The 27,749-nt window shown below is 55.7% G+C and overlaps 2 protein-coding genes across 4 annotated transcripts; one reads left to right on the forward strand and one right to left on the reverse strand.

The window, feature by feature from the left end:
- The first annotated feature begins 217 nt into the window (after nucleotides 1-217).
- On the forward strand, nucleotides 218-14,697 carry SLC15A3 (solute carrier family 15 member 3). Its single transcript, XM_005577696.5, has 8 exons — nucleotides 218-1,356; nucleotides 5,024-5,313; nucleotides 7,980-8,127; nucleotides 9,664-9,774; nucleotides 10,522-10,690; nucleotides 12,156-12,314; nucleotides 13,761-13,916; nucleotides 14,411-14,697. Exons 1-8 carry the CDS (start codon nucleotides 799-801, stop codon nucleotides 14,563-14,565), a joined length of 1,746 nt encoding a protein of 581 aa, XP_005577753.2. The 5' UTR covers nucleotides 218-798; the 3' UTR covers nucleotides 14,566-14,697.
- Nucleotides 14,625-27,516, reverse strand: TMEM132A (transmembrane protein 132A). Of its 3 annotated transcripts, XM_005577695.3 has the most exons (11): nucleotides 27,256-27,516; nucleotides 24,557-24,771; nucleotides 24,117-24,335; nucleotides 22,833-23,164; nucleotides 21,128-21,277; nucleotides 19,905-20,100; nucleotides 19,665-19,808; nucleotides 18,027-18,229; nucleotides 17,018-17,294; nucleotides 16,340-16,531; nucleotides 14,625-15,921 (listed from the first exon to the last, which is right to left on the reverse strand). In XM_005577695.3, the coding sequence occupies exons 1-11, from the start codon at nucleotides 27,353-27,355 to the stop codon at nucleotides 14,878-14,880; spliced, it is 3,072 nt and encodes a 1,023-aa protein (XP_005577752.3). In that variant the 5' UTR covers nucleotides 27,356-27,516; the 3' UTR covers nucleotides 14,625-14,877. The 3 variants fall into 3 exon arrangements, with proteins under 3 accessions (XP_005577752.3, XP_065384199.1, XP_065384198.1); XM_065528127.1 differs by lacking the exon at nucleotides 16,340-16,531; XM_065528126.1 differs by lacking the exon at nucleotides 27,256-27,516 and having other exon boundaries at nucleotides 24,557-24,922.
- Nucleotides 27,517-27,749: the final 233 nt, after the last annotated feature.

Consider the following 27,749-nt stretch of genomic DNA (forward strand, 5'->3'; position numbering starts at 1 on the left):
GAAACTGAAAGAAAAAATTCCTCCTGGCTCTAGGGAGGCCAGCAGAGGGGGTCTGGGGTAGCAGGCAGAGGTAGAGGAGGAGGGAGCTTTTTAGAAAGCTGACAGGGCAGGAGCCCTGTGACCCAGGCTTTCACTTCTCCTAAACACCCAGTTGCGCCATGTGATGCAGGCAGGCGACTGCGGATAGGGCCAGTGAAAGGGGAAGCGAGGGGAGCCCAGAGTTTCTCAAGCTGAGCCTGGTGGGAGGGCTGCAGGGGACTGGGAGGGGAGTGGAGGCAGTGGGGGTGAGGGGAACAGGGAGGAGGTGGAGAAGACAGCAGGGGCAGCAGGGTAACTGGGGCAGAAGGAGCCCCCAGCCCACCCCAGGGCAGGCCGGGAGTCATAAGGAGAGGGGACAACAGGAAGGGGCAACAAACGGGGAGGAGGAAAGGGAGGCGGAGGGGCAGCGAAGTGGAGCAGGGAGGGTCGCAGTGTGAACAAGGGGAGGGGGAGGAAGGGTCAAGGTGGAGGGAGGAGAGGGGAGAGTTAGGGAGAAACAGCTGCAGGGGAGGCACGGGGAGGAAGGTTTAGGGGTAGGGGAAGGAGTTGAAAATTAGGTAGTAGAGTCCGGGTAGTGAGCGGAGGAACAGGAAGGGTAAGGCAAGAAAGGGAGAGGGGACAGGAGGGAAGGGTGGGCCAAAGCGGTGAGAAAGGAGGGCCAGCCAGTTGGGTGGGGGAGAGGGCCGAGGCCCGGGGGCAGGAGTGCAGGGCTCTGAGGCGGGGAGAGGAGAGCCGAGGGGGGCCCAGCCCGGAGCCAGGATGCCCGCGCCGCGCACCCGGGAGCAGCCCCGCGTGCCCGGGGAGCGCCGGCCGCTGCTGCCTCGCGGCGTGCAGGGCCCTCGACGGTGGCGGCGGGCGGCGGGCGCGGCGGTGCTGCTAGTGGAGATGCTGGAGCGCGCCGCCTTCTTCGGCATCACTGCCAACCTCGTGCTCTACCTAAACAGCACCAACTTCAACTGGGCGGGCGAGCAGGCGTCGCGCGCCGCGCTGGTATTCCTGGGCGCCTCCTACCTGTTGGCGCCCGTGGGCGGCTGGCTGGCCGACGTGTACCTGGGCCGCTACCGCGCGGTCGCGCTCAGCCTGCTGCTCTACCTGGCCGCCTCGGGCCTGCTGCCCGCCACCGCCTTCCCCGACGGCCGCAGCTCCTTCTGCGGAGAGATGCCCGCGTCGCCGCTGGGACCCGCCTGCCCCTCGCCCGACTGCCCGCGCGCCTCGCCCAGCCCCTACTGCGCGCCCGTCCTCTACGCGGGGCTGCTGCTCATCGCCCTGGCCGCCAGCTCCGTCCGGAGCAACCTCACCTCCTTCGGTGCCGACCAGGTGAGTGGCAGGAGGCCTGCCCCGGCCGATTCCGGCGGGTGTGGAGGGAAGGAGGGCTGACCCCCAGCGTGACCTGGGACAAACCATGTCCCCTGCCTGCGCCTAGTTTCCTGATTTGAAAGAAGAGGGGTGCTAGCCCTTGCAGAACCGATGGCAACCGCAGTGGGAATAACCATGGTTATTTTTGTTTGTTGGTTGGTTTTATTTTTTGAGACGGGGTTTCACTCTGTCGCCCAGGCTGCAGGGCAATGGCGCGATCTCAGCTCACTGCAACCTCAGCCTCCCGGGTTCAAGCGATTCTCCCTCCTTAGCCTCCAAAGTAGCTGGGATTACAGGGGCCTGCCACCAGGCCCAGCTAATTTTTTTTTTTTTTTAAAGTAGAGATGGAGTTTCACCATGTTGGTCTAACTCCTGACCTCAGATGATCCACCTGCCTCCGCCTCCCAAAGTGCTGGGATTACAGGCATAAGCCACCACGCCGGAAGGGTTGGTCTTCTTTGAGCTACTTGTAGGCCCTATGCTAAGCACTTTCACTGTTTAACTGATTTAATACTCTTCACCACCCAGGAGGTAGGAAGTATTCTGCCCATTTTACAGAGAAAGACACTGAGAGGTTTCATGGCATTCATTAACTCGTCCAAGGTGGCATGGAGGGTCAAGCAGTCGAGTAAGGGCAGCTGGACTCCAGGTCCTACCATGAGCCTCCTCTGTGTGTTATGGGGATGTGCAGGCAGGGCAGGATCGAGCCAGCCTCTTCCTACCAGCAGTGCTGGAGGTTGTCAGGCCGACTTGCTCAGATCCCAGCTCTGCCCGTCACTAGCTGAAGGCGCATGGGCAAGAACTTATTTATATCCCGAATGGGCTGCCTGGTCTTCTCCCTTAGCTCAACCTCTGAGCCTTTCTCCATTCCCCCTTGGACAGAGCATGGCACGTAGAAGAAATTTAATAATTATTTGCTAAATGAATGAGTAAATGCCCAACAACACAGCTATATTTTGATAGCTGTTCCCAGTGTAATATCAGACAATACTTTAGACTAAAATGTAATATTATTAAAATAACTACATATGGTGTATATGAGCAAAAGCCAGATGCAGGACTGCATACAGATAGGACTGCAGCCATGTGGAAAGACGAGATGTCAATGAAAGGAAACGGGAGAAACATTGTCACAGTAGTATGATCAGGCCACTGGACTCATTGCACTTTCTTCTTAATTGTCTCAGTTTTTCAAATGTTCTGTGATTGCATATATTATACTCATAAAGGGGACATTTTTCAAAAGGATCATTTCATCCAGTTAGCACCCACAATTCAGCACCTAAGCAGTTTCCAGTGTCCTTGGCAAGGAGTCACTTGTCCAGCTTGTTTAGGATCCTTTGATGATGACTTCGTGCCCCCAGGACAACCCTGGCCATTTCTTTTTCTTTCTATCTTTTTTTTTTTTGAGATGGAGTCTCGCTCTGTTGCCCAGGCTGGAGTGCAGTGGTGCGATTTCAGCTCACTGCAACCTCTCCTCCCGGGTTCAAGCAATTCTCCCTGCCTCAGTCTCCCAAGTAGCTGGGATTGTAGATGCCCACCACCACATTGGCTAATTTTGGTATTTTTTTAGTAGAGATGTGGTTTTGCCATGTTGGCCAGGCTGGTCTTGACTCCTGACCTCAGGTGATCCACCTGCCTCAGCCTCTCAAAGTGCTGAGATTACAGGCGTGAGCCACTGCGACCGGCCAACCCTGGCCATTTCTTACTTGTTGTTGACATTCCTTCAGACTTAGAGACCCCCAATATTTGTCAGTGGGAATCTCTCATCTTCCTTTAATCCTGTTATTTCGTTGATATCCCACTAGCACCCCCAACCCAGTACCCTTAACCTGTGTCCTTGACCCTGTTGACCTCCAGAGAGCCTCACCCATCCAGTACCTCCTGTGGCAGAATTGATCTTCTGGAGGCCAGGCCACTGAGCAGAGCCTCCCGTGGCACCAATAGTGATAGAAGCTCCTGTACATTCTCCCCTTGGCTGGGCATGAACTTTGGGTGGAGCAAAGGCAGGCCACAAGGCTGCCTCATGAAGTCGGGACCTGATCCCTAGGACAGTGCAGAAACACCGAAATGGTTTGAGGCAGGAATGCACATCACTGGATTTGAGGTCTTCAAAAATGACTCTGGCTGCAGTGTAGACAGCGTATGGGTTAACAAGAGCGGGTACTTCACAACAGGCAGGAAGCTGCTGCAGAATTCAGGGGGGCAGTCAGACGGGGGATGTGGGGGTGGGTGGGACTGGCACCATCTGGCAATAGCTATACCCCAGGAGCTGCGTGTTTCACACACTTGCTGATTTCAGAAAGGGCCATCCATCACTCTTGACAAAGTGTCTGCTCATTCTAAAAGAACTCATTTATATCCTGAATGGGCTTCCTGGTCTTCCCCCTTAGAGTTACAATAGTCATATTCATTTACTTCCAATTAATAAATGGAAGCGGCTGCTTCTAATGGGACCTATTCAATTTTCTACTTGAAAGTCTAGAGCGAGAATTATCAGGGAGTTGGCATGCCCCTCCCTTCCCATTGCCAAGAGGACCCCCAGAATCTCCAATGGAATGTGGTTTTAAGTGCATCCATGTGGACTATAATTTCACTTTTGAAAAAGGAAAAATAAATACTTATATTTTCCTCAGTGCAACTACAGAAAGTAAAGTTTGACAAAATCTCCCCAGCTAGTGGAAATTTAAATCTCTAGGTGAAAGGCAGTAACGGATCCTGAGATTTGCAGGGATATCAAAAGGGTGACTGGTTTAGCAATGTAGAGAAGCATTTATTCTCTCCATTGAAACGGCCCCTAGTCCTCACTGCTTTTTTTAAAAATGCAGATACCCAGGTCCTGTCCCAGACCTGCTGAGTCAGAATCTGGGACCTGGGTCTAGGAGGTTTGGGAGCAGCCAGTGCAGCTAACTGGAGCCAACAGACCAGAAGGGGCCTGGGGCCTGGCTGTTGCTGATTGATCCAAATCCTGGGTAAAGATTTTCAGCCCATCTAACCTTGCTGGGAGGCCTGAAAAAAAAAAATGCTTTTTTCACCAGGCCAGAACTCACTCTTGGGGCTGTGCCTGGGACCACCTCTGTCGCATATCAGAGGGACAAATTGGGTGAAAGGATGAGTCACAATAGGTTTCTCTCCTTGCCTCTCTGAATTGCAGAGGAAATTCTCACTCAGACTTCTGCTCTTCCAATAATATGCATACAACATTTTTAATAATGTGCAACAAAACTGAGATCTTTATTGGCTTTTTTCTGATTACAGAAGTAATGAATAGTGTAGGTTGCTCAGTCAAAGACAAAGGGATAAATCAACCAGAAATGAACAAGTGGCATCCGAGACATCTGTTGTATGTGTTCCTCTGCGACAATAAAAAAGCAATGTGTGTCATGGGTATGCAAAAGCAGCTGGGCCAAATGTCCTGATCTTTAGCAAGTGACTCCCAAGAGAAGGATTCATTCATTCATTCAGCAAATATTTACTGAGTATCTGTTTAGTGATCAGAGACTAGGAAAGTGTCGGAACGCCCACCACCCACTGACCCCAAGAAGTGTCTCTGTACGAGGGAGGGGTAGGGTACAGAGAGTGCCCCGAACCCCTTTGGCCCTCACTCTCAACCCTTCCTGAATGGCAGGTGATGGATCTCGGCCGCGACGCCACCCGCCGCTTCTTCAACTGGTTTTACTGGAGCATCAACCTGGGTGCTGTGCTGTCGCTGCTGGTGGTGGCTTTTATTCAGCAGAACATCAGTTTCCTGCTGGGCTACAGCATCCCTGTGGGCTGTGTGGGCCTGGCATTTTTTATCTTCCTCTTTGCCACCCCTGTCTTCATCACCAAGCCCCCCATGGGCAGCCAAGTGTCCTCTATGCTTAAGCTCGCTCTCCAAAACTGCTGCCCCCAGCTGTGGCAACGACACTTGGCCAGGTAAGGAGGGGCTCTGGGTGCCAGGAGCCTCCAAGCTTGGAGAAGCACTGGACTGCTTCTGGGGAGGGATGGTCTGGATTGCAGATGTTCTGGTTCAGCTACAGTGATAGCTTTTTATGATGATCTGCTCTCCAGTGGGCCAGAGCTGCCCACTGTGACTGAGGACGGAGGTCAAGGTAGTGGTGGTGGTGGTGGTGGTATTATTGGTGGCCATCTACGTATAGAATGTGTGAGGATGGGGCTGGGGGCAGTGGCTATCTCTCTAAGCACTTTGGGAAGCTGAAGCTGGCGGCTCTCTTGAGCCCGGGAATTTGAGGCCAGCCTGGGCAACATGGTGAAACTCATCTCTACAAAAAAATTACAAAAATGAGTGGGGTGTGGTGGCGTGTGCCTGTGGTCTCAGCTACTCGGGAGGCTGACATAGAAGGATCAATCGAGTCCAGGAGGTTGAGGCTGGAGTGAGCCATGATGGTGCCACTGCACTCCAACCTGGGTGACAGAACAGAAAAAAAAAAAAAAAAAGAAAGGAAGAAAGAAGAAAGAAAAGGAAGTGTGAGGATGATCGGGGTCTTGACAGTGAAGATGGTAGTAAGGATAAGGATGATGGCATTGGTATCTACACTGAAGACACAAACATTGGCAATGGGGATGACAATGGCATTAAAGGAGGGGATGAGGGATGATGGTTCCAGTGAAGGCTGTTGGGATATAATGTGAATAATTCCACATTACCCTATTACTAACCATCACAGCGTCTTAGGAAATCGACCAAACTCGCTCCCTCCCCATTAGCTGACATCCAAGGGAGGAAGGTTCTGAATGACCTTAGGTCCCATGGCTTCCTTTTGCTCCTCGCCTTCCTAAATTAACTGTCTACTTATGCTAAGCAAATCTGTCTCCAGACCTTGCAACCAGTTATAGCTCCTGTCAATAGGATCTAGATGAAAAAGGTGAAGAACATGGTTTCCCCAATCTGGCATATTGCTAGAGATTTGTAAGTTGTCGGGAGCCAAGAAGTGTGGTGGTTTTCATGATCTATCACTGCCTAACAAACCACACCAGATCTTACTGATTTAAATGACCTTGTTATCTCCTCTCCCAGTTCTGAGTGACTGGGCTCAGTAGGGCAGTTCTGTTTCTCATGATGGCACTGGGGTTGCAGTCATTTGGGACCTGGAAAGGGCTGGAACATCTGAGTCTGCTCACTTACATGGCTGGCGGTCAATGTGGGCTGTTGGCTGGGAACTCAGCTGGGACTATGTGGACCAGAGCACCTTGGTTCCCCTTCATGTGGTCTTACCGTGTGGCTTGAACTTCTCACAGCATCTTGTGAGGGTTGCAGGAGGAGGGAGCATTCCAAGAATGCAGAAGAGGGAAGAAAGCAGAAGTTACAGGTCTTCTTAAGGCCCTTAAGAGGCGCTGAAGTTCCAGACCACCACTTCTGCTTCATTCTAACAGGTCAAAGGCCTCACAGGGCCGGCAGGGAAACAATGGCAGGAAAAGTAAACTCTGCCTGTTGGTGGCAACATGGCAGCACACGCTGGGAAGGGTGGGGTTGACAGTGACTGTCTTTGAAGATGACCACACTAGTATTGTCCCTTTTGGAATCTCAAAGGACGATGCAAGGCTCTTGGACAAAAAGAGGTCAGAAAGCTCTCAGGACAAAGGGCAAAGGGTAAAGGTTGCAGCAGTGATTGATCAATCCTGTCGCCGACTGATGTTCCCTCTACCCCCACCTCTCCACTCTCTATGCCTTATCGTGGAGGGAGAGGGTTGTCATGTTGACTGTTGAGGAGGATGGACTTGAGACAGCAAGTGGGGGGAATTTTGGTGTATCAAATCTGTGACAGCGTCTCTCGCTCTCAGTCAGGCTTGGACTGGGACTCCCCTGGTTCCTGTGGCAAATTGATGCTACGAGCCAAAAAATCCCTCCAGACTGTTTTCCACAGTCTCTGGTCTTACTTCCCTCAGGACCCAGAGGGGCCACAGCTCTAGAGTGGAATGGGTCTTGGCTAGGCACGTTTGCAACAAAAGAGAGGATAGAATAATATTGGCAGTGGTGGTGCCAACACTGAAAAAGAGTGATGGTGATGGGAATGGAAACTGTGGAGAGGATGATTCTGCTGACAGCAGCCACCTTACTAAAGGTGATGATAGTAAGGATGCTGGCCTTGGCGATGGTGGTGATGATGGCGAAGGTGGGGTGGAGGAGATGAGGGCACTGATTTCAGGGACATGCTGATACTGAAAGGAGGATTAAATTACAGGGTGATGGTGGGAGTGAAAACGGTGGCCGAGGCCGTGGGAAAGATTATGGCTGCTGTGTTTGTTTGTTTGCTTGTTTTTTGAGAGGGAGTCTGGCTCTGTTGCCCAGGCTGGAGTGCAGTGGCACAATCTTGGCTCACTGCAACGTCCGCCTCCCAGGTTCAAGCAACTCTCCTGTCTCAGCCTCCTGGGTTGGGACTACAGGTGCACACCAAAACAGCCTGGCTACTTTTTGTATTTTTAGTAGAGACAGGGTTTCACCATGTTGGCCAGACTGGTCTTGAACTCCTGACCTCAGGTGATCCACCCGCCTTAGCCTCCCAAAGTGCTGGGATTACAGGCGTGAGCCACCAAGCCAAGCCTCGACTGCTGTTTTATCTGCTGTCCCTGGGGTCCCACAGAGACCATCAAGGTGCCCGCCTGCTGCCTGACCAGAGGTCTCCCCAGCCTGGGGCTTCCCCGCAAGAGGACATCGCCAACTTCCAGGTGCTGGTGAAGATCTTGCCCGTCATGGTGACCCTGGTGCCCTACTGGATGGTCTACTTTCAGGTGAGCACCCCTCCCCTTTTTCTCTGGGGGCCTGGCTCCCCACTCACCACCTGAATGGCTTTGGTTCTCATCATAGAGGCCCAGGGCATGTGGAAAGGGAGAAAGTCTGGGAATAAAGTGAGGTGCTGCCCCGTACCAGCCAGCATGGGGCCTGGCACAAAGCCATCTCAGCAATCCAACTCCCTCGCGTGGTGTGGTAAGAGGAACTCTGGAGACGCCTTCCTCCTGCTACACCACCTGCGGGAATTGAATTACTGGGATGGCTTTGTGCCAGGCTAGGTCCTTGAATAAGTCACCTCATCTCTCTGGGCCTGTTTCCTCACATGTACGACGGGTGGCTTAAATGAGAGGCTTTTCCAGCTCTGCCGCATTCAGATTGTCCGACTTGGTAGCTGAGGCCTAGAGAAGTTGTGTCAGTCACCCAAGGCCCCACGGCAGGCAGGTCAGGGGCAAGCTCACAAAAGTGGGTACTTTGCAACGGTGGTTCCCCAACCTGGCTGTGCTTCAGAATCACCGGCAGAGCTTTTAAAAATATGCTGTGTTTTAAAAACAGATTCCAAGTCCGACCCTAGGCTATTGAATCAGAATTGCTGGGGAAGTATCTAGTTTAAGAAACTTTTCAGATGATACTGACACTCAGAGTTGAGAACTATTGCCTCCCACTCACCGTATTACTCCCAGTGGGGAGGTCAGTGGTGTGTGTGTGTGTGTGTGTGTGTGTGTGTGTGTGTGTGTGTGATTGTTAGGAGGGTGGGCAGCAGCTTAATGCTAGCCCCCAGGCCATAAGATCATTGCCTTTCATGTCCCATTCACAGGAACATTTGTTGGAGCTCCCAGCCTGCTACTTAGGGGCACACAGAGTATGTCTATGATGAGACAGCGGCTTGTGGTGGGAGGGTGTCCATGGCTGATTCTCAGTCATACCAATCGGATACTGACTTCTTTCCATACCAGTTGGTAAATGGCTGCTGCCCTGAGCAGCCCACATGCCCTCCCCTGCCCTGGCGCTTCCGGTGGGAGTCTCCTGGATCCTACTCCATTATGTAGCAACTAAAGGGGCAATGCCTGGTATGGGACGTGGCCCCTGGGCCCTGCTCCTGCAGCTGTGTCCAGAGCCATTCCGGCAAGTCCATGTCTATGCAGTGCTTACGTCAACCTGTGGGACTCAGCTTGGTTTCAGTGTGAGATGAGAGCTCCCTGCGGGGGCAGCCGTTACCTTTCCCATTTCAACAAACATTTATCCATGCTTACCCTGTGCTGGGCCCTGGGGACACAAATACGAGTCAGACCAGCTGTGCCTGGGCTCCGGGACAAGGCCGCACGCACTGCCTACAGGCCTGAGAGCAGAGTGCAGGAAGCTCCCTGCTCAGCCCGGCTATGCAGGAGAAAGGAGGGCGGGAAGGTGACTATCTCCCTGAGACTGGGAGAGGGGACAGCTGCCCCGCTGCCCTATGCTCTGGCTGAGGAATGCCACCTGGGAGCTGGGAGGGGGCACGGCCAGTTCTGTTCCAGGCTCATCCCCGTCTCTCTTGGCAGATGCAGTCCACCTACGTCCTGCAGGGTCTTCACCTCCACATCCCAAACATTTTCCCAGCCAACCCGTCCAACATCTCCATGGCCCTGAGAGCCCAGGGCAGCAGCTATACGGTGAGAGATAAAGCATGTGTTCAGCACCCAGTTCAGGCCAGGTAGCAGCTTCCTCTGAGAAGAGGAGCAAATGAAACTGCCTTCACACTCCCCTTTCCTGGCTGCAAGGCAACCTTGGGATACAGGAAAAGCACCTGGAGGGTGGGAGAACTTGTGTCACAGCGCAGGGATCCTGCCAAGACGCTCACCTGCTTGAAGGAATTCAGGCCGGCTGCACACCGCCATGCTGCCGCTCTGAAGCAGGCCTCGCTGCCGAATCTGCAGCCTCAGATTAAGCACACTCAGGTCCCTTTTCAACTCTTCCTTGTCTCCTGTTTCTCTGGGACCCTTAGATACCTAGATCTCTGCCTTTCCCAGAGCTTTCTAAACCAGTTCCTTGGCATTTCAGAGACTCAAGAAATGAATGATCTACAGAGCTGGCAGATAAATGAGAAATTTGCCATTGTACTCCATTTCCATGCCTATGGCAGACATCACTAGTCAATCATGACTTTTTTTATGCTGAGCCCATAAATGTTCCGTAATCAGCCACTACCAACTGATAAAAGTTAGAATACAAGAGGAACCTATCTGCCATCTCTATATACTCCCACTCCCTGGCTACACAACTGAGGAATGTGAGTTCCAGAGAGGGGAAGGAGCGGGACCCCTGGGTCACTCAGGGCCAGTCTAGAGTCCAGGTCTCCTGACTGCAGCCAGGCTCCTTCCACGCTGCTAGCCTGCCTCTCTTGACTTCCTCCCGCCCAGATCCCGGAAGCCTGGCTCCTCCTGGCCAACGTCGTGGTGGTGCTGATTCTGGTCCCTCTGAAGGACCGCTTGATCGACCCTCTGCTGCTGCGGTGCAAGCTGCTTCCATCTGCTCTGCAGAAGATGGCTCTGGGGATGTTCTTTGGTTTTACCTCCGTCATTGTGGCAGGTGTGCAGAGCGGTGTGGGGCAGGGGGCTGAACTTTGGGCTTGGGGAAGTCTGGTTCCACCATGGGCTGATGCTGAAGTGGTAGCCTGGGCCAAGTTCAGCCTCTCCCAGTGGGCGTGCGTGTTGGCTTCCCGGAGGTGCAAGCTGAAAGAGACCCTCCTATCTCGTCCAGCTGCCCCTCATTTTGGCAGAAGAGGAAACTCAGGCCAAGAGAGGAACAAATATTTTCCCCAGTGAATTATAAGTTCCTTGAAGGCAGGGATTGTTATTCTTTTTTATTCACTGCTATGAACATGCATGTGGGCCCTCCATAAATGTGTTGAAGGAATTTTCCACTTAGTGGCAAAAGAAGGCTTAAAAAAAGTTTCTCTTCCTTCTTTGTTTTAAAAGGATCTGGAGCCATTTGTTACAACGTGGGGGTTGAGGGTGGGGGTGGGAGGGGGCAGCTAAAGAAGTCTTTCACACTGTTGCGCAAACCTGAACCCTTTTTACTTGTAACTTTATAACCCTGAAGTTCCTTAGAGTCTCTGAGGGGGAACAGGTGAGTCTCTAAACTCACCTGTTTTAGAGACCAGGTCTCTAAAATGGGGACAGGTATCATCTGGGCCCTGAGCAGGGCTCTGCCCTCGTGGAACTCAGTCTGATGGGGGTTGTTGTGAGGATTAAAGGAGATAAAGTCTGTAAAGCACTCAGTAGTGTGCCTGGATCACAAGTGTGAGCTGGAGAAATGAAACCTCCATAAATGGTATTGTGTTGAAAGCGTGAAAACCCAACTAGATTTTATTCCAGCTATATCCTTAAAGCAGTTTGTCCTATTTTATCCTCACAATAGTCCTGGGGATGTTATTCCTGCTTCTTGCATAAGGGAACTGAGTCTAGAGAGGTTAAGTGATTTGCCCAAGGTCACACAGCTAGCCAGGCTGGGAACCCAGGTCCCCCAACTCCATGTCCCATGTTCATTCCACTAGAGCACAGCTATCTCCCAAGCAACGCAGGAGAAGGAGATAACGTAATTAAATTTGAAAGCCAGGTTAGAAACACTACAGCAGTACTTGACGTTGCAGTAGAGAAGTCATGTGATATCGTGGAAAGTAGGCCAGCTTTGAAACCAGATATACCAGAGCTCAAATCCAGCCCTGACTACTTATCAGCTGTGTGACTGTGGGCTGGTTGTTTAACCTGTTGCACTTTTTTCACCAGCAAGGATGCATAGTAAATGCCTAGCACATAACAGGTTCTCCATTAATGAGAGTTGTTAATGAGTGCAAAACTCAGCTCGGAGCTTCTAGCAGCCAATTCCAAAAGGGAAGAGCTGGTCACACCCCGAGTCCAGGATTCTTTTCCTTGCCTGATGCTTAATCTTTGGCTACTTCATGAGCACCCCACCCCTGCCATGTACAAGCTCTGCTGTGGGCTAAGCTGCCTGGGGTGGGCCTGACTATAATCCCCCTCTGCTCCTCCACCAGGAGTCCTGGAGATGGAGCGCTTACACTACATCCACCACAACCAAACCATGTCCCAGGAGATTGGGGAGGTCCTGTACAACGCAGCACCACTGTCCATCTGGTGGCAGATCCCTCAGTACCTGCTCATTGGGATCAGCGAGATTTTTGCCAGCATCCCAGGTACCCTGGATCCCCTCCCCTGCTCCTACACCAGTGATGGGCTCTGCCCAGTGGCACCTCAAAGTCAGGGGCCCCAGGGCTGCAGCCTCCAGGGCCCATCTGCATGGAGGAAGGCAGTGTTTTCTGACCAGGGCTCTGTCACTCAACTGGGATCTAGTATTGGCACCTGGTTCAAGTCAGCCACTGTGACAGGCGCTGGCACTGGGGATTTGGAGGCAAGCAAGGCACTTCCCACACCAGCTCTCCACGTATTCCCCTGGTGCCAGGTTCTCCACCCTCTGTGTCTTTGAAGTTGCTATTCCCTCTACCTTAGATTGAAGGTGAACTCTGATTTCCCCTTCAATTCTGAGCCTAAATACCAAGGTCCTTGGGAGGAAGGGGCCCTCCCTTCCCGCCCCGTGTTCATCTCTCTATCATAGCACACAGTACTCTGGGTCATAATAATGGATTTCTATGTCCTTCGCTCCCCACCCTCCCAACCCCCTTCCCTGGGCTGGGAGCTAGAGCTGCAAGGCTGGGGCAGGCCCTTCAAGCAGCAAAAAAAAAAAAACCCAAGAGCTTCCTCAGCTGCGGGCCCAGGGCTAGGCTGGGTCAGATGTAATGAAAAAACTGACCCTGGGAGCTCACTCAGATGGGGAGAGAGTCAGGCAAACAGTGAGCCAGTGGAGTGCTGTGGAAGTCAGGGCAGAGTGTGGTGGGAGCCCTTAAGCATGGAGGGGAGGCAGGCAGGTGAGTGGGTAGGAGGAGGGGTCTTACAGGCTGAGGGAACAGCATAAGCAAAGACCCAAGCCTTTGGGAAGTGTGGGGGATAGGACTGGAGGGGCAAGGGAAATGCAGTGGAGGTGTCGAATTTGTGGGCTGAGCCTGCACTTTGGGATTTCTCCTGAAGGCAACAGTGCCCCTCCCCTCCAGGGGCTTTAGGCCGGGAAAGGACCCCATCCGAGATGCTTTAGACAGATGCTCCTGGCTGTGTGAGGAGGACAGGAGTCAGGGGAGTTTAAGAGGCATTTGCAGAAAGTGACCAGGACTGGGGTTGGACCCAGAGAAGAGGAAACAGAGAGAAGGACATACATTTAGAATAGATTTCAGAGGTTATATCAAAACGATTCGACGATGACATTGAAGGTGGGCAGAGATGGTGGGGAGAGAGAGGAAGTAAAGATGGTGCTGTCACTGAAATGAGCGACCTAGCAGGAAGGGGAGGAGGGGAGACAGAGCTCCTGGGGCAGCGCATGGAGCACCCCGGTGCAGGAGTTCAGCCAGGAGGCAGGTGAGCAGGGCAGAGGGAAAGGCGGCATTGATGCATAGGTGCTGTCATTGCCACTGAGTGGACAGGCATCCAAGGGAAGCCTGGAGGGTGGCTTGGTGGGGGCAGCAGGCAGGGGCCTGAGCCTGTTCTCTGCACCTGCACCAGCCCCTGAGATCATCTCTGCTCCCTCTCCACAGGCCTGGAGTTTGCCTACTCAGAGGCCCCGCGCTCCATGCAAGGCGCCATCATGGGCATCTTCTTCTGCCTGTCGGGGGTGGGCTCACTGTTGGGCTCCAGCCTAGTGGCACTGCTGTCCTTGCCTGGGGGCTGGCTGCACTGCCCTGAGGACTTCGGTGAGTATGGGGCCTCCCCAGGAGTGGGACATGGGTGGAGGGAGGCTTGGAAAGGAGGTGGCAACTGCTAAGTGCTTTGACTCTGGGCAGAAGCAAGAAGTGGGCTAGACTTGGAGAATGGGGTTCTAGTCTGGGCTTGGCCAGTCACCCACAGCATGGCCTCCCTCCTTGGGCCTTTGTTTCCCCAACTGTTGAACTTAGTGGACCTCCAAGGCTCCTTACTGCTTCTGGAACTCTGCCATTTCTGGCTGAAAGGTTACCTTTCTCATGGCGTTTGTATTTCACACCCCCTTCTGAATAGCTGAAGAGGAATTGTAGATACCCCTGGAGACCTTCAGGAAGCCAGACATTAGCGCGTATCTGTCCAGCGTCTTCAGATCCCACCACTGCCCACATGGCCTCAGCTGCCAGCCCCAGGGCTGGGACATGGCAGGCACAGGGTGCAAGTCAGAAGATCCCTGTCCTGACCCAAATCTAACCCCTCCTTTCCCCAGGGAACATCAACAATTGCCGGATGGACCTCTACTTCTTCCTGCTGGCTGGCATTCAGGCTGTCACGGCTCTCCTATTTGTCTGGATCGCTGGACGCTATGAGAGGGTGTCCCAGGGCCCAGCCTCCCACAGCTGTTTCAGCAGGGACAGGGGCTGAACACACCCCATTCCAGCCCCCTTGCTTCACTCCACCAGACAGACAGCAGCAGTCCCGGCTCTGGTTTCCTTCTCGGTTTATTCTGTTAGAATGAAATGGTTCCCATAAATAACGGGCATGAGCCCTTCCTCACGACCATGGTCCATGACAAGGGGCAGGGCAGAGGGGGCCTGGGTGGGAGTCCTTGTGGGGGACCAGGCAGGGGACTTGGATCACCAAGCACCAGACGAGCGGCGGGGGGCAGACGAGAGGCTCGGTGGGACCTCCACCGCTGTTGCCCCAGCTGGTGGCTGACCAGGTGGCTGTGGAGGGTCAGGAGCTGCCCCGGATCCTCTCCATGTAGTTGCGAAGCTCCTCAGGGTCCTTCAGCCCCATGTCCTCACACACCCAGCGGATGTCCTCCTCGCCTGCCACAAGGATGGACTGCACAGCAGGGGCCCCTACAGGCTCCTCAGGTGGCTGGGCTGGAGGGGCTGGCGCAAATGTCACGAACTCTACTCGCTTCCGCCGCCCCCCAGCCTCCTTTCGGGCCAGGGTGCTTGAGGAGCTGGTGGTGCCCCCAGGAGGGCCAGGGGCCAGATTAGGGGCCTCCCCTCCTCCCCCACTCTCACAGGGGCAGCCCCCCTCCCCCTTGGGCAGGCCAGGGGACTGCCGGTCCAGCTGGCGGCTCAGTTCCTCCTGGTCAGTGCCCAGCCAGACCCAGTTGTGGGGCTGGGGGGAGGTGGGATCAGTGGCACTGTCGGGAGGCTCTTTGCGCTGATAGCGCAGGACGAAGACCACACCATTGACCAAGAAGACGAAGATGGCCACGCAGAAGATTCCCAGCAGGGCGTACATGCCCAGCTCTAGGTCGGTGACACGCTGAGGGGCAGGGACCATCTCCTCCTCCTCTTCCTCCTCCTCCTCCCTGGCTTTGGTGTCCTCCTTCCTGGCCTCCTCCTCCGCCCGCTCAAACTTGCCCCTCACACCTATGTTGTCCCCGACACTGCCTGCCGCCTGCCGTTCACCACCCATGGTGGCTTCTGTGGCTGGTGGGCTCCAAGCAGGGCTGGATGGGAGGGCAGGGGCTGGAGTGGAGGCAGGGGGCAGCCCCAGCCAGGCGGTGCCAGAGGCCAGAGGCACACGGTGGCGGCCCCGGCGGCAGGGCTCGGGCGGGTGCAGAGCCACATGCAGCGGCAGCCCCTCGGCGCCTGCCCCACTCACCACCACCCCGAGCTGGGCGCCCTGCTCCTCAGCTGGCAGGATGGCACCAGGCTCCTCGGCTGAGACGGACAGTCCCAGGTCACGGCGGTCGTAGAGCTCAGCCGGGGCCACAGTGTGATCAGAGAAGGACAGCCATAGGGAGAGGGCCACCTCCTGTGGGGTACACAGACACAGGCAGAGACACGCGAGGGCATGCACGCATGCACAGAGAAACCACTCCCACAGAGACAGGCCACATGGAAGAGAGACCAGAGAGAAAACAGAGACACAGGCAGATAGACAAAACACAGGGAGAGAGGGGACGCGTGTCAATCACCTGTCTGCCACTCAGTCCTAGGGTCTGAGTTATTGGGAGGGTCCCTCAGTTAGAGCCATCTAACCAACCTCCCACCATCTCCAGCCACTGCTTGATCACCTCCAGCTGCAGAGAGCTCACTACCTCACAGAGTCAGTCCTCACTCTGAAAACCCTAAGGGGTCAAGCTGCCAGGTTCCCCTTCCTCCCATCCCCCTCTACCATGAGCCCCCATCTGGAGATGTTGACCTCATCCTCCTGACCCCCCAACTGTCACCTGCTTTGGGGCGGGAAGGGCTGACTGTGCCCAGCACGTGGCTGTGACCTCCCCGGGGTGGGCAGTGCCCCGGCTCAAGGTCAGCGAGATGCCCATCACTGGCTGCACCCTCAGCTCCAGCACTGAGACCTTGTCGTCCGTCACAGCCAGGGCCTGCTCCCCCAGGATGGAGTCAGACAGCGGGGAACGCACCTGAGGGTGGGAAGGAGCTGGAGGTGGGGGAGCCTTCCATACAGACAGCCCCCACCCAGAGGGAACTGGGTGCCCCCAACACCCTTACAGGCTGCTCTCCAGAGGTGGGGGGGTCTTTGCCACGGACAGCCCCCACCCAGAGGGAAAAAGGAGCTCCCAGCAGCCTCATTGGCTACTCTCCCTCTACTCTTTGCACCCCAGTGCATACTTGGACTCCAATCCCACACCTAGGGGACAGTTCCCTTTTCCCTCAAGACCTGGTCCCCACATTACCCACACCTCAGCCCTCCATAGCTAGAGGGCTTCCTCGCTTATGCGGCCACCCCATTCTGAACCCATCCCCAATCCCACTGCTCTCAGACCTAGACCTCACAACTCCCCCACACACTCTGGACTCCTGGCACACTCTTACTCCCACCCGCAGGCATTCTGGGGGCCCCTCCACCCTTCTCAGGGGGTCTGCTCTCCTGGTCCCCGGCTGCTTACCTCAATGGAGGTGACACCGGGCTCCCGGCCCACCAGGACGCGGCCGCCCTCCAGGGAGGCTACACGCGGGTCCAGCACGCGGGCATGTGGCGCCACAAGGTGCGACACGTCCAGCAGCCAGTTGGGGCCAAGCAGGTGCGTGAGGCGGCGGCCACCATCCAGCGGGTGGGCAGCGAAGGGGGCGAGGAAGCGCACACCGGCGCGCTGGTACTGCAGGTGGCAGCCACGGGCGCGCCGCTCAGTCTCATCTACCGCCTCTGCGGCGGGTTCCGCAGGCCTGCAGGGCGGGGAGGCCAGAACTGGCTGTCAGGGCTGCCCGGCCCCACCCTGCCCAGGGCCCAGCTGCTGAAGATCCCCAGCTCCTCCCCGGCGGCTCCTGATCGCCAGCGGCTCCTGTTTCTCAAAGGCAGACATCCGCCCCTCTTGGGGTCAGGCCCTTCGACCCCCAGCCCACTCCGGAACAGCGCTGTGCCTCGATCACCGCTCTTGTTCCCAAGTGGACCCCAGGGGAGACACTCTCTTTCGGGGACCCTGGGGGCGCTCACTCTCTGAAGGGCCTGGAAGCTAGATTCCAGAGGCGTGGGCCACCCCGCCCTGGGTTTTGGGGAGCCCTCTCCAAGGGTGTTCATTTCGTGAGCTCTGTGTCATCTTAGGCTCTGAGGGTATAGCAGTGACCAGCATAGACAGACCCCGGCTTCAAGGGGCTGACATTCTCGGGGGAGGAGCGTGGAAAGGATGGACAGGCAATAGTAACCAGTACTGATGTAGATTAGGAAGTGGAGGGTGCTACGGGAGAAATGAGGCAGGGAAGGAGAGGGATGCGGAGGTCAGCAATTTCACAGAAAGCTGTCATTGGTTGGGCGGTCCAGGGTGGAGGTGGGCAGAAAGAACTGCAAGCAATGCGGCAGTTTTTCAGACCCCGACTTGGGCCCATGGCTGTGTCCCCTGCGCCCTCTCCGTCCCAGTGTGACTCGCCAAGCCCTGCCAGCTTCCTCAGGCCTCCACTCACCCTTCGGCAGAGCTAGGTACCCTCCAGCCGCGGACCTGCTCGAGGGTGGTGTCGGTGAGCTCGATGCGCAGTGGTAGCAGCGGGGCCCACACCGTCAGCCGCAGCGAGGCTCGGAGCCGGCGCCACCAGAAGTCCACCCGCACCCCCCGGGCGCCCCGGCTCTCCTTGCCAGCCACGAACACGGCATCACAGGCCTCAGACACCTGTGGAAGGGCAGAGGGCAGGCGGGCGGGCTAAGCCACTAAAGATAGGTGTGAGGTTGGGCCTGGTGGGTGGCTCATGCCTGTAGTCCTAGCACTCTGAGAGGCCGAGGTGGGTGGATTGCTTGAGTCCAGGAGTTTGAGGCCAGCCTGGGCAACATGGCAAAACCCCCTCTCTACAAAAAATACAATACATCAGCGAGGGGTGGTGGCACGTGCCTATAGTCCTAGCTACTGGGGAGGCTGAGGTGGTAGGATCCCTTGAGCCTAGGAAGCTGAGACTGCAATGAGCCAGACTGTATCATTGCATTCCAGTCTGGGGACAGAGTGAGACTCTGTCTCAAATAAATAAATAAATAGATTAAAAAAAAAAAAAAAAAAAAAAAGGCATGGGCCAGAAGAGAGCAGCCCGGACCTCAGGCCATAGGATGGGCTCCCACTGAGTTCGGCTCTGTGTCTCACGGGAATGCATGTTGCAGCAGGACTGTTGGTTAAGCCCCTGTTCTTTGTGTAAGATTTTACTGTAGGGGCCATTCCTTGAGTTTCCCTGGGGTTCAGTCAGGGGAACTGGCCATTGCATACCAGTCTGCCTCCTGGCAGAGCAGGGGTGTGAACCCAAAACTTTGGCTCCTTATTCGTGCTGGCCTTTGACATTGCTCTTGGAGCCCCCTGGCAGCCAGCTACAGCCAGGTAGGCAGAGGTGGGGCAAAGCAGATCTCCCCACCAAGGCCCTCCAGCAGGAACCACACACATTTGAGCAAAGGGCGCCACAAGTGGGGAAAGGCACCTTCTCCCTTCAGGTGGCTGCGATTTGCATACATGCAGGCTCCATGCTTCCCCTCTTAGAACTTCAAGATAAGAAAGTTCCTCTACCCACCCCCCTTTTTTTGCTTCACAATCACCAGAAATAATAATAATAATTTTTACCGTTATATAATTATTACATCATATTATAACAGCAATAGGCGCCATTGTTTCAGCCCCTGCTGTCTGCCGAATATTGTCTTAAGGTGCTTTTAATTCTTACAACAACCCAAAGATATGTTCCCATTTTAAAGTTTAGGGAACGAGGCTCAGAGAGGTTAGGAGATCAGCCCATGATCACACAGCTGGTTGACAACAAGGATGTGTTTCAAACTAAAACTTTCTGATCACAAAGTACGTGCTCTCAACTCTCAGGCCAGCTCACCTGCCCATGCAATAATGAGCATGAAAGTGTCTAAGGTTGGGGACTGTTAGGGTTACTTGGCTCCCACTTGATTTGGGAGAGAGGTGGCTGGAACAAAAGAAATTGAAGCTGTGGTTCCTCCCATGAGGTTTCTGGTCTCAAGAAGAAGCTGTTCTCTTGGGGACCCACATGAGGAAGGAGGAAAGGGGTGTGTGTGTAACTGTGCCCACACAAATGCAGACTCACATGAGCTGGGTACCTGCCACTCACCTGCAGGACCTGCGTGTTGGCCGACTCACAGCCGACATGCTCTGTCACCTCCACCAAGGCCCCCCCGCCGTCCACAGTGACAAGGCGCACGGGGACATGCTGGGGCACTCCAGTCAGTGGTGCTGTATTCACCAGTTCCTCAGCCTGGGGGTGGAGGAGGGGCTCAGCCCCAGGTCCCTCAGCATGGGCTCCTGGGACTTGGCCTCCAGCCTTCCCCGGCAGAGATGGAGGTCTCCTTACCTTGGCCAGTGGGATAAGGGCTCTGATGTCTCGCTCTGACACCAGGATTTCCCACACCATTTTGTCCTTCTCTGCTTCAGGGGCCTGGCCGGGGTACTCCAGCTGCCACGTGACAGGGCGAGTGACCGCTACGCCCCCACCAGTGCTATTCTCCACCACGAAGTCCACCCACAGGAACTCAAACAGTTCAAGGGGACTGCCAGCCAAAAGAGAGAGAGAAGCCAAGTGCTCGCTAGCTGCCAAGTATGGCCTCAGCTGTTCCTACATTCATGATTATCCCAATTTTACACAGGAGAAAACTGAGGCACAGAGGTTATATAGCTCACTTAAGACCACACAGCAAAAAGTAGCAGGGCTGGGATCTAAACCCAAGCATCCTCGCTGCAGCCCAAACTCTGACCCACTCTTGGCCTCTCTAAGATCCTTGAAGCCATTTAACCACCTCCCACCCGGCAAGGTGGCTTGCTCCCCTGCCTGCCGGGGCCCGCTTCCCCCAGACCTCTGCTTTCCACAGCCACTGAGGTGGCATGCGGGAGATTCACTTCCAGGTCCCAGGACCAAACACTCGACCCTCTGAATGATAAGCTTCCTCTGATCAAACAAACATCTATGTGCTGGGAACCGTCCTGGGTGCTTGATATGCAGTACTTTATTTTCAAAAATGCTAAGGGATGCATTATTATTCCTATTTCACAAGTGAGGAAACTGAGGCTTGGTTAGGGGAATGTTCACTGGCTTGCCCCAGGTTTTGCCCATCCCAAAAGCATCAGAACTAGAATTCAAACTGGGGCTACCGAGTCCATGGCCTTGACCCAGGCTCAGGGCATGAATAAGAAGAGTTCACAACTGCAGAACTGCAATTCAGAACTGCAGCTGGGCTTTTTGGGGGAATGTGAATGGCCCAGAGAAAGAACCATTTGGTGACAGCAGAGGGATGGAGTAGTGGCTATGAGGGCTGTACCTGGGGGACAGGATTGGTTGGCATCCCTTAGAATAACACTCACAGACACTTGCTATGCCTGGCACATGACTGGGGCTGGGAAGATAGTGGCCGAATGAATGAATGAATGATGCCTGCTTTGTGCTTTGTGCCTTGAAAAAGTCTGCCCTTGTGTCTCCCACCTGGGGATCTAGAGGCAGCATGGCAGCTCCCAAGTCTGCCCACCTGCACTCTATAACCAGCCCTCCCTCCCTTGCCCCCTGGGTGGAAGGAAACTGCCCACCTGGAATCTGGCTCTGTGAGCCCAGCACGGTGGCAGGTGATGAGGGTGGTGTGGTGCTTGGAACCCTTGAAGCGGTCCAGCTTGGCAGTCCACAGTGTGGGCTGGGCTGGGCGGGCGGCTGTCACATGCAGCCCCTTCTTCACCTTGATCCTGGGGAAGAGGGTATAGGCTCAGTTTGGCAAGGTGGATGCTGAAGTGTGGGCTGGATTGAAGGGGAAAGACAAGGGGCCGAAGCCCTCTGACCTCCCCGGCTCCAGTCTGAATCTCCTCTTCACCATCCTCCAACCCAGAAGGACCCCGCCTCAGTGCAGCTCACACCTTCCAGCTCTCCCCCACCCAAAGACCACTTACGCCTCCCCACTTCCCATAAGGTCAAACCTTAGCCTGGCATTCGGGGGCCTTCCAGGGTCTGGTTCAGCCTTACCTTTGGCTGTGACCTCTCTCCATGCACTCTCTGCTTCAGCTACACACAAGTTCTTCCCCACACACACAGCACTCATTCGTGGCTCCAAGTCTTTGCCCAGTCTGTGCCTTCAGTCTGCTCTGCCCTTTCTTACTTTACCTGCTGATGCTTTAAGCCACCAACAACTCACAGACCATTTCCTTTAGAAAGCTTTTCCAGTGGTGGGATGAATTTCCCCCTTACCGCACCCAGTGACCCAAGCTCCCACAGCACTGCGAACCTCCCTCAGTGCTTACACACCCACATGCCTTCTAATCCAATTCATGCCCATCCAGCTCCCTTCCCTACCACTGGGGGCCCCTTTCTGCCAGACAGGGACTGGCCCTTGCTCGTGTTTGGATCTGCAGAGTGAAGACACAGGGCTTGGCAGGCCGCAAGTGTCTAGGAAAGATCTGCTTAATAAGAGTGAGAATAGGAGGGCGCAGGAGATGGGGAGACACAGAGACGGGACAAGCACAAACCCAGGCAGGGCTTGAAACGAGGTCTAGGTTTCAAAGCATGTCTGCAGACCACTCTTCAACCCTCAGGAAAGGTCTCATTACGAAGTGAACCAGTCCCAGTGCCTCACCGTAACCAAGCCCAGGACTATCCTGCCTAGAACTCAGGCTTCTCAGAATCCTAAAGCCTAAGAGATGTCTCACCCATGAATTCCTGTGCTAGACTCCAAAAGCAAGTCGTACTCTGCAAGCCCTTGCCCGGTGAACTGGGTAGGTGGGTGGGGGCTGCTTTGGGGGAACTTATTACAGAAAAGGACACAAAGAGTGAGGGCCTTCCTATGGGGAAGAGCGGGCTCTGTCCAAAGCCTAGGGACCTACGGCGAGGGTGGCAAGGAGGGAGAGCATGTAGGTGAACGCGATTGGGGCAAATATCCCTCCGGAGCACTGGAGCAAGAGCCCACGCTTAGGTACTGCATTTTCCAGTCTCTAAGCCCTTTGCGGGTTCCCCTCCCTGCAGCCTTGCAGCTGCCCTGAAGCTGGACCATGTTAGCCCCATTGGATAAAGGAATCTCAGGGAGGTGCCAGGGAGAGGGGCAGCTTCCTACTTCTGACTCTAATTCCAGGGCTGTGCCCACGGTGGGCTCCTACCAGCACAATCATGGCTTTTTACCTGGAAGGAGTTTGGTGGACACATGTTTTGCAGAGGTCAAGGATTCCAGCAAGGACCCCAAGAGAAGCAGGTACCTGTCCCTAGTCTTCCCGCAGAGGTTCCCACCCTCACCCATCCCCACAGCCTGGTGCTCACCGCAGGGTCAGGAGGCTGGCTGTGAAGTTGTGCCGAAGCAGGAGGGTAGCACTAAAGAGCTGGCCAGGCCGCACTGGCACGTCAGGCACCCGCAGAGTCACAGCCTCGTCCAGCGGTACCTCCTGGTACTGCGGGGGATCTGCTGGGCGCAGCTCCACACCCCCCACTGGGAGGGCCTGCTCCCCCGGGTCGTTCTCCTCACCGGAGCCACAGCCCCCGGGGCCCTCGGCCGCAGGCTCAAGCGTGTAGGCCAGCTCGGCCCGTGTGGTGGAGGCCTGGGAGAACCAGTGCGAGGGAAGCTCCAGCTCCACCACGCAGGCGCCCAGGGATGGCTGTGAAGACACGACAGCAGTAATTGGCATGCGGGTGGGCGCAGGGCGAGGAACAGGATTCTCAGCACCCACGGCAGGAAACCCAGAGCTGGAGGGGCTCATGAAAGGGAGGCCCAGCATGGGCCGGAGACATCGCCTGGGTGACATAGCAAACCGGCGACATGGCTGGGGCTTCAAACCAGGTCTAGGTTTCAGAGCATGTCCGCAGACCACTCTTCAGACCTTGGGAAAGACCTTTGCGGGAACTTATTACAGAAAAGGACACAAAGAATGAGGGCCTTCCTATAGGGAAGAGCGGGCTGTGTCCAAAGGTTAGGGACCTACGGCGAGGGTGGCAAGGAGGGAGAGCATGTAGGTGAACATGATTGGGGCAAATATCTCTCTCTGGGGCACTGGAGCAAGAGCCCATTACCTTGGGAAAGGTCTCATTACAAAGTAAGCCAATCCCAGTGCCTCACCCTAACCAAGCCCAGGACTATCCTGCCTAGAATCTAATCTTCTTCTCAGAATCCTAAAGCCCAAGAGATGCCTCTCCCATGGAGTCCTGTGCTAGACTCCAAAATAGTGGAAACAGCAATTATAAAAGTAATACTAATAATGCAAACACACTGGCTGAGTGATTACTCTGCCATAAGCTATCCTTACATTCATCTCACTTATTCCTTCCTCCAACTCCAGATGAGGTAGGAATTGTTATCACCCCATTCTTCAGATGAGGAAACTGAATCTCAGAGAGATTAAGTTACTTGCTCAAAGTCACACCAAGGACTGAACTCCCTCTGGGGCCCTAAATAACCTTTTCACAGCACTGAAAGCAGTGGGGGCAGAAATGGAGTCGGTGGTCCACAACCCCCACGCGTCCCAAGAGTGGGGGCTTCCTCTCTGCGGTGGGCCCACCACCTGGCTGATGCAGCTGCAGCAAGACCAGCCTAGGTGGGGCCTGTCTACTCACCTGGAAGCGGCAGGCTTGGTGGGCAGTGCCCGCAGGGTGCGTGGCATGGAGCCGGGCACAGGGCAGGCTGCCAGACCCTGGTGGCCAATCCTGCCCTTTGAGGTGGAAGAGAACCCGGGCGTGTGGCTCCGCCGGAGTCACAGCCGCTTCCACTGACACGGCCCGCACGTCCCATGGGACTGGCCGTTGGTGGGGCTCAGTGACTCGAGGAGGGACCACCTGGAGGGAGAATGAGAGGGCTTAACAAAAGAGGAGGTTGCGGGGCAAGATCTAGGAAGATGGGATCCCAGCTTGGCAGAAGAGAACCTTTGTGGGCTTCAGTTTCCCCCTCTGGACTATGAGGAGCACAGCAGGGGCTGGGGAAGGCTCCCAAGCCATACCCAGCAGACCTCAGGCCCTGAGTCCTGTTAGCCTGAGAGTCCCTGGTGCCCCCTCCTTACCTGCTGAGTGGCAAAAGGTGGGTAGGAGGCCCGGAGAAGTGGCTGGGCCCTGGGCCAGGGCTGCAGGAGCAGAAAAGTCTCAGATCGGGAGCTCAGAGAGGAGTTGGCAGGTGGGTAGTGGCCCACCTGCTGCACACGGAAGTGCTCAGGGGCGTCTAGGAGCTCCAGGGCTGCCGGCAGGTAGACAGGGTCCAGGGGAGCCTGGCCACAGTCCACTGAAGAGGGATAAGAGGGAGAGATGGCAACAGCTTCAGAGCTGGCAGGGGCTGACCTGAGCGCCATGCTGGGGCACAGTAGTTGTGGGCAGGGGAGGGAGAAAAGGGCTGTAAATGTCCCTTCCCCTCTCACCATCATTTCACAGATGACGTCACTGAGGCTTAAAGGGCCTCATGCAGGTAGCATGTAGCAAAGCCAGGATTCAAATCTGAGTCCAGGACTGGACACTTCCCAGCCATTCCTTCTACTTTCCACAGACCTTGGCTTTCTTCTCTCCAATAGCCTTCTCAATGTCTGCTTTTCTCCAGCTCCTGCCCTCTATCTACTCGCCTCTGACACCAAGGCACTTCTGGGGTACAACTCTCCCCAGACTGGGCCAGTGTGGTAAAAGATGGTAATGAAGTGAGCTTTCTCTGCCCTGAATCCTTGGCCAGGCTTTGCTGGGCATCCACCCCTCCTCCCCCATCATTGCCATGGCAACCTGAAGCATCTTTCCAAGCTTGCTCCCTTCTTCCCTGAACCGACTGGTATCGAGTGCAAGTGTGGGATGGGCAGGTGTGGAAGGTGCTGAAGAGATCTGTGAAGGCACTTGCTTGCCCTGGGGGTGGGGTGGAGACCATGAGCCTGGGGCGACTGTCAAAATAATCAATCATCAGAAGGACAAAGGACCACTAAGGCCATATTGGTTTGCCCTAACTATGAGCACTAATAATAATAATTAGCATTTTGTGAATGCTCTATGCAGGTGAGAATTTAAATACTATATGTGTATGAACTATTTGAGTCTTTGTAATAATTCTGTGAACCAGGTTCTATTATGATGAATCCCATTTTGTGGATGTAGAAAATGAGGCGGAGAGGTTAAGGAACTTGCCTGTAGTTCCACAGCTGGAGAGTGAAGGAGCTAGGAGTTCATCCCAGGCATTAGCCACTAGCCCATCCGGCCTCTCTACCTGCCACCTCTCTCTCCACTCTTCACTGCCACGGTGCACCCTGCAGGCTTCATGCCCTAGAGCACACCTCCTCTCCTCTGCTCTGCCTGGTGGCACCTCCCTCCTCATTCAGGGCCATGAGTGAATACGGCCTCCTTCTGAAGGAAGCCCTCCTTGGTTACTCGCCTTCCCACCAGTCTCCTGTCTTTTGCAACGCTGGGTGCCTCCTCTGAATTAGTAATCTTCCTATCAACCAGGGACCTTGTCGTGCTCATCCTGGAATTCCCCCAAACTAGGAAGCTCTCCCTAGAGAGGATTTCCTGGGAGCCTGGAGACCTGAACTTAAATTGATGAACCTTGGGTCAGGCATTAACATTTTGAAGCCTGTTTCCTCACTTGTAAAACGGGCAGAAGCATTAGGTGACACTGTGGACAGGACAGGGCTGTGTAAACTGTGGAGTGCTGTCTGGAGGGGGGAGGCATTATTGCTGCTGTGTAATGGATTTGACAAGGTTTTCCTCCTCTCTCTAGTAGGACTCCCACCGGGTCCCTCGGGCTGGGGAGCAGGTGGCTGAAAGCAACCCCACAGCTAGCTCCCTCTCAGCCCCACAGCTGGACTGTGGGTGGGGGTGGGGGAATTGGTTTCAACCTCCTTCCTGGCCCTCCCCACCAAGGAGCATATAACTGAGAGGCTCTCCCTGCCCCCTGCCCCCTGCCCCCTGCCTCAAGCGTAACAGGTGACTACTGCTCCCTAGGGGCAGCCACTGGCTTCAGATTTGCCTCCTACTCCATTGCCTCCGTAATTACAAGATGCTCTTAGCCCGACTCCCACGGACTCCCATCACCCAGCGCTCGGTTCTCTCGGTGGGGAGGAGGGCAGAGAATGTTTCACTGTCCCCCTGGTCTTCTGTGGCATCCTTTGCCTTGCAGCCACAGCCCAGCTAGCTCAGGTCAAGGGAGTCCGACCCCCACCCCGAAGAACAGGGAAGTTGCTGCCCTTTCCCCCAGTGACAGGAATCCTCCCAAGGGCCCTGGAAGGCAAGGATGCGGCCATCCCTGGAGACGCCAAAGTCAGGGAGCCCCTGGAGGAAGGCGGAGGGAGGGCTTGCGTATCTTGCAGGTCCCAGGCAAACGGGCTGCTTTCCACTCCCGAGGGGGGTGGGTTGGTGTTGGCGGAAGGAGGCTAGGAGGGTGCAGCGCTACAGACCACAGATGAGGGAGTGGGGATGACGTTAGTGCGCCCGGGACCGGGGCCACTGGGTTCGATGCCCGGGCTGAGGGGCCCCTCGCAGAAGGTGCGGGACAGGGAAGCTCCAGCGCCGGGCTGCCCCGGGTCGCCGCGGGTTAGGAAGGAGTTGCCGGGTCGTGCAAGGTGAAGGAAACCTTAGGGGCGAGCGGCTGGGGAAATGTTCCCGAGGGCAAGACCTCTCCGACCTTCAGGGCGCTGCGGGGCGACCCCGCTCAGGGTTCAGTCCGAGAACCCGAAGGTTCGTGGCTCCCGGGCATCACTCGCTCCCACTCGCCCCGGCCCGGCCCTCCCCTCCCGCTGACCTCTCACGACGTCCACGGCGAGGGCCACCAGGAGGCAGAGCAAGGGGCCGTAGGGCCCCCGGGGGGCCGCTGCCGCGCGCCCGGCCATCAGCGCGCACATCCTTCCCACAGAAGGCGGGGACCAGGCGGGCGGCTCAGGTGGCCCTGGTCCCACCCGGCATCTCCCGCACCCGCTCCGCGCCAGCCACACCTGGCCCGCTGGGTCCCCGCCGCCGCCGCCGCCGCCGCCCGCCCGCCCCGCGGCTGCAGTTCCCAGACAATGGAGCGGGAGCAGCGGGGTGGGAGGGAGCGAATCGCAGCACATGGGCTGCCCCCTCCGCCCCGCCGGGTCCTAGTGCCCTACGGATTCCCAACCCCTGCGCGCTCCGGCGACCGAGGTCGGGAAGAGGGCCACGTCCCAGGAAGCAACAGAGGACGGCCGCCTCTGTGTTTCTCCCTCTCGGAAGCTTCTGACCAGGGAATAAAAAGCCACTTCCTCTGCCTCACCCACCCCC

Source organism: Macaca fascicularis, chromosome 14 (assembly GCF_037993035.2).
Source record: "Macaca fascicularis isolate 582-1 chromosome 14, T2T-MFA8v1.1".
Lineage (NCBI taxonomy): Eukaryota > Metazoa > Chordata > Mammalia > Primates > Cercopithecidae > Macaca > Macaca fascicularis.